Source organism: Pseudozyma flocculosa, assembly GCF_000417875.1.
Source record: "Pseudozyma flocculosa PF-1 unplaced genomic scaffold scaffold00014, whole genome shotgun sequence".
Lineage (NCBI taxonomy): Eukaryota > Fungi > Basidiomycota > Ustilaginomycetes > Ustilaginales > Ustilaginaceae > Pseudozyma > Pseudozyma flocculosa.
In genome coordinates, this window is record NW_006920882.1 from 653,334 (window position 1) to 658,895 (window position 5,562).

Consider the following 5,562-nt stretch of genomic DNA (forward strand, 5'->3'; position numbering starts at 1 on the left):
ATTCCGAGGCCGACCTGGACGCCGAGCGGGCGGACGATCCACCAGGCGGCCGCGCCGACGAGGCCCGCTGCGCCCGTGCCCGAGGCGAACCAGCCGACGCCGTCGCCGGCGTAGTTGCCCTGCGAGATCGTCGGCACGCCCCGGCGCGACCGTCCCCTTGCCGCCGCCGGCTTGGGAGCGTAGCGCGTGCTGAGCTGCAGGAACGTGAGCTCGCCGAGGCCCGAGGAGAACGAGGCGAGCGAGATGCCGAGCAGCCGCATCACGAGCGAGGGAAACATCGAGATGACCTGGCGATGGGAGGGGCGGACCAAATGGCGAGAGAGGAGCAGGAGATTCAGCGACGCTTTGTTCCGCCCGATCCGACGAGCGCCTCGTGCAGCGACGACCCACCATCATGCCGACGAAGCTGAGGCCGGCACATGCCCAGATGCGCTTCGTGTACCTGACGGTGCCCTTGAGGACGTAGGGCCAGACGGCCTTTGCGACCAGGGCCGGGAGGATGTTGGCGAGCGATACGAGGCCGGTGGGCACGCCCTGGGGCAGCAGCTCGAGGGCGGCGGTGAGGATGACGACGTAGAGCGAGTTGTTGAGCAGGCCAAAGAGGAAGAAGGCGGCATTGAGGCGGACGCTGATCGGCGGCTTGGGCTCGAGGAAGGCGACGGGGCGGCGGTGGTGGTAGTGGTGGTGATCGCGCCCCGGTGGTCCGTCGGCCGCCGACGGTGATGATGCCGAGGCAGTGCGCCACATCGAAGCGGGCAAGGGAGCCGTGCGCGAGTCCGGGTCGATCTCTAGGGATGGTGAGCGATCGATCTGCCGCGCCCCTTCAAGACGTGGTAGGTTGCGGGACGACGAGGGGGAGGAAGAAGCGGAGGAGGAGAGTGGTCGAAGCGGTACCGCCGCAGACGAGGCCATGCATGGAATGTCGTAGCAGGCAGGCGAGGCAGTCGGGATGGCGGTGGGAGCAGGAGGAGGAGGAGGGCGACTTGCTTCGTGAGGCTGGAAGGCGGCTACCGAATGGCTGCCATGCGATGTGGGAGGCTTGAGCGCGGAGCGGTTCGCACGTCTAGGAGCGATGCTGTCGCAGTGGTGGCGAGGGTGAGGCAGGCAGGAATGGGCTGCGAAAGGAGCGGGAGAGGGAGAGGGCAGAGGGCAGAGGGCAGAGGTGAGAGGAGGAGAGGAGGAGAGGTAGTTGAGAGGGCTCGTAGCCTTAGCTTGCCTGGCTGGCTGGCTCCACGAGCACGGGCGGACCCCACACGCACAGACAGCGCCCTCTCATGGCCTGCCCGCGTGCTGGCTAGCCTGCCGGGCCTCCCTCCTCCACACAGGGCACGAGGCAGGCCAGACCAGGCCAGGCCAGGCGGCGGCTCACGGCGTCCCGACCACCGACCGCTTCCAGGTCTTCCTCCAGGCAGCCCGCATGCCCCACGCAGCCGCAAACAGGGGCAGAGGCCGGTCTCGTCGCCACGGAACGTTCACCAGACAGCCCGTCTGGAGGAGGCCAGGACGAGCGCATCCTATCGAGCAGGAGGCAGAGGAGCGGGGGGACGGGGACGGGAAGAAGCTGGTTCGGTTCAATCGGAGGCCTAACAGGGCCCGGCAGGATGTCGACGAGGCCGCAAACGCGCAGCGGCCGTCAGGAGAGCAGGTGATGAGCGCCTCTCAGTCCCTCCGCAGGTTGTCGAGTCTGGCTTGCAGGGCATCCTCGTCGCTCATGCCACCACCACCGCCGCCACCGCCACCGCCACTGCCACCGCCACCGCCGAATCCTCCGGCACCCTCGCCAATGGCCACCTTCTGCTGCGGTGCCGCCTGCGGTGCCGACAGGCTTGCCGTCGGTGCCTCTCCGAGCTGAGCCAGCGCGAGAAGGACGTAGCAGAAAAAGGGGCGAGGATTGCGAGCAGCCAAGTAGTCAGTCGGCGACCGTACGTCTTTAGCAGTGAGACCGCGTGCGAACGCAGGTCTGCCGGGGACACTCACCTGCTGGCCGACCGAGACGCCAATCTCGTCGAGGACCTCCTTGAGGATATTGTCGCTCTCCTCCTCCTCGCCCATGCCCTCGGCCTCGTCGTCCATGGCCTCGTCGACGGCGTCGCCCATCATCTCCTCCTTCATGTCCATCGTGGCGCTCTCGCGCTCAAACTCGCGCATAATCCTCTGGATCTGGGGCAGGTTCATGCTCCGGTTCATGGTGCCCATCGCCTGCGGGTGCGATCAAGCCAAGGAAGGGAGGGAGAGGGGAAGACTGGCACGTCAGCGAGGGGCCAGGTCTCCCGCAGCGCTTGGCCTGCACTCACCCGCGTGGCGCCCTTCATGGCCTCGGCCATCTGCTGGTTGCTGCGCAGCGTCTGTATTCTCAGCGAGACGGCCTGCAGCTGAGTCTTCATCTGGTAGAACTTGTGGATGTGCCGGCGGGTGCGGACCAGGTCCCTCGCCATGACCTTGCACGCCGGCTGCAACAAGAAGTGGGGGGGGGGGGGGGGGGCGACCGGGTCGAGAGGTCGATAGGGTCAGCATGCGGATGCACCGAGTCTAGGCGGCCGCGCGGGACCACGCACCATCTGGCCGCTGCGTGCGCTCTTCTTGATGTCGGCGATGAGCTTCTTTTCCTGCTGTTCGAGCTTGGTGCGCTCGCGGTCGAGCTCGCGCTGCGCCTTTTGGAGGGTGCGCTGGTGCTGCCGCAGCCGCTCGGCGGGCGTCTTTGAGCGGCCAAACAGGCTCTCTACAATGTTCATGGCGCGCGGCGGTGGTGCGGCACAAGGCACAAGGATCCAAGATGGGGTGGCGGGTGGCTGGCGGTGGATAGACAACGACGGGTGGCGGATGCAGCGTGAAAGGTAGGCGCTGTGAGATGTCGGCAGTGGTGGTCGAGAGGAGGATGGGGGAAGGTTGGATGGAGGTCGGAGGTCGAAGGTCGGCGGAGGCTGGAGGCTGGACCTCGGGTTGCAGCAGCTCGAGGACCCTAGCCTAACCAACTGCCTGCCTACACGAGGCCGGCCTCTCGGTGGGCCATCATCGCGCAGGCGGCCAGGTGCACGCACGCGGCTCAGCCGGCCCTGCCTGGCCCGCCAGGCCAGTTGGCACCCAACGACATCGGCGCAGAGGGAGCCCGTGCACGCCGCTCCGCCTGCCGCCTCGCCTCGCCTCGCCTGCTGGCCGGCCCAAACCCTTTTTGCGGCATCCACAACCACCGCCAACACCAACACCGACACCACCACCACCACCAACACCACCATCGACCCCGCCGCGTCATTCTCGTCGACCACCACCGCAACGTCTGCCCTGCCCCTCCGGCCTCGCGCTCTCACCTCGTTTGCACAGGCCCTCTTGCAGCGCCCACGCAGGCCTTGCCGCTCTCGCTCGTCCTCGAGCCACCTCGCCCGACATGGCCTCGCTCATACCGCCCAAGAAGCCAAAGAAGCCGGGGATGCCCAAGCTCTCGATCCCCGCGCGGCCCAGCTCGTCCCACAACCCCTCGACCCAGCAGGCCTTCGGAGGTGGGGCGGGGGCGGCCACGGGCGCGGGCACGGGCACGGGCGGCGACGGCTTCGGCGAGCCGTCCTTCAACGGCGCGACCGCCGGGTCCCAGCGGCCGCAGCCCTCGCTCGTCATTCCCTCGGCAGCGGCGTCGTCGTCGTCGCTCTCGCTCAACATCCCGTACGCCCACGACGACGGCTACGACGACGGCAACGTCGGCGGCTTCACCTCGACCGCCTCGAGCATCTACCCGGACACTGTCCCGCACCTCACCAATGCGCACACCCAAAACGCCCTGACCGACGACCTGCGCCGCGCCATCGGCGGCATCAGCCTCAACGAAGACGACCGCACCGACGCCAACGGGCTCAGAATACCCGCCACCAGCAGCAGGAACCCCAACGCCGGCTACTGGCAGTCGTCGGGCGATGCGGCGGCGGCGGCCGATGACCACCGCCACGACGGCCCGACAGGAGGGGCGTCCGGGTCGGGCACCGCTAGCGTCCGGTCGCGCGCGGGCTCGACGGCGTCGGTGGCGTCCGGTAGGGTGTCGGTCGACGGAGCGCAGAGGGTCGGCAACGGCGGCGGCGGCAGTGGCGGCGATGAGGACCTCGTCCTTCCGGGCAACCTCGAGATCCTCAGCCGGCTGGGCGAGGGAGCCAGCGGAGAGGTGAAAAAGGCGAGGCACCGCCCGACGGGCCTGCTGATGGCCAAGAAGGTGAGTCGCACCCTGCCCCCCGTCTGTGAACGCTCGCCGAGTGTGCCGACCGTGCCGAGGATGTCCGACTCACCTTGTTCGTTGCCCGCCTGTCCCCGCCCGTTGTCCGGCCATTCCCGTGTCGCCCGCTCCGCTGCCCCGTCTGGTAGACGATGTCGACGTCGCCGAACCCGGCCATCCACCGCCAGATCCTGCGCGAGCTGTCGTTCAACCGCACCTGCCACAGCGACTACATAGTGCGATACTATGGCGCCTTTCTCGAGGAGCAGGACACGACCATCTCGATCTGCATGGAGTTTTGCGAGGCGGGCTCGCTCGACGCAATCTACAAGAAGGTCAAGAGCCGCAACGGTCGGACGGGCGAAAAGGTGCTGGGCAAGGTGGCCGAGTGCGTGCTCAAGGGGTTGAGCTACCTGCACGAGCGCAAGATTATCCATCGAGGTGAGCGGGCGCCCCGGTGGAGGCGTCGGAGGCGCCGGCGATGGCGCCGGCGGCTACCGGGCGTCGTCGATGTGTCGGACGAGGCTGGGAGAGAGGCTGACGGCCAGACACCTGCATCTGCGCGCCCCGTACCCGTTCTCGCCGCCTTTCATCTTCTCGCCGCCCGCCGCAGACATCAAGCCGTCCAACATCCTGGTGACGCGGCAGGGCCAGATCAAGCTGTGCGACTTTGGCGTCTCGGGCGAGCTCATCAACAGCGTGGCGGGCACGTTTACGGGCACCAGCTACTACATGGCGCCCGAGCGGATCCGCGGGCTGCCCTACTCGATCACGTCGGACGTGTGGTCGCTCGGGCTGACGATCCTCGAGGTGGCGTCGAACCGGTTCCCCTTTCCGCCCGAGGGCGACCCGCCGCTGGGCCCCATCGACCTGCTGTCGTACGTCGTCAACATGAAGGTGCCCGAGCTGCAGGACGACGAGCGGGCGGGCATCAAGTGGGGCAAGGCGCTGCGCGACTTTATCGAGCGGTGCCTCGAAAAGGAGCCCACCAAGCGGCCCGGCCCCAACAAGATGATCAGCCACCCCTTCATCCGCAAGAGCGAGACGCGCCAGCCGCAGCCCGACATTGCCAAATTTGTCGCCGACGTGTGGGGCTGGCCCTACCTGGCGAGCACCGTGGCCGCCCAGCAGCAGCAGCAGCAGCAGTCGTCGGTCGAGGGGCAGACGCCGACGCAGGCGACGGCACCGAGGGGCCTCGAGAGGATCCCGAGCGTGCGGTCGGCCCCGGTCGCGGCCGGCGGCGTCGGCGGTGGCCCCGGAGCGGTGCCGCAGCTGCAGCTGCAGCTGAGCTCGCTCGACCGACCCACGGCGGCGGGGGCGGCGGCAGTAGGATCGGCGGGCCCGAGGATGCTGCCGAAGATCTCAGTGGA

General features: G+C 68.3%; 3 protein-coding genes across 3 annotated transcripts in view; 1 reads left to right on the forward strand and 2 right to left on the reverse strand.

The window, feature by feature from the left end:
- PFL1_04470 (uncharacterized protein) overlaps positions 1-747 on the reverse strand; it is a gene marked incomplete at both ends in the record, with an annotated part of 2,277 nt that extends 1,530 nt beyond the window's left edge. Inside the window, 2 exons of the mRNA XM_007881994.1 lie at positions 15-287; positions 391-747. Coding sequence (XP_007880185.1) covers positions 15-287; positions 391-747 — 630 coding nt within the window. The remainder of the gene's footprint in view (positions 1-14; positions 288-390) is intronic.
- Positions 748-1,659: 912 nt separating this feature from the next.
- On the reverse strand, positions 1,660-2,732 carry PFL1_04471 (uncharacterized protein; the record flags this gene model as incomplete). The annotated part of the gene is made up of 4 exons (XM_007881995.1): positions 1,660-1,848; positions 1,978-2,199; positions 2,295-2,450; positions 2,556-2,732. The coding sequence occupies 4 exons, from the start codon at positions 2,730-2,732 to the stop codon at positions 1,660-1,662; spliced, it is 744 nt and encodes a 247-aa protein (XP_007880186.1).
- Positions 2,733-3,382: 650 nt separating this feature from the next.
- Positions 3,383-5,522, forward strand: PFL1_04472 (uncharacterized protein; the record flags this gene model as incomplete). Its single annotated transcript, XM_007881996.1, has 4 exons — positions 3,383-4,192; positions 4,342-4,633; positions 4,806-5,404; positions 5,520-5,522. 4 exons carry the CDS (start codon positions 3,383-3,385, stop codon positions 5,520-5,522), a joined length of 1,704 nt encoding a protein of 567 aa, XP_007880187.1.
- Positions 5,523-5,562: the final 40 nt, after the last annotated feature.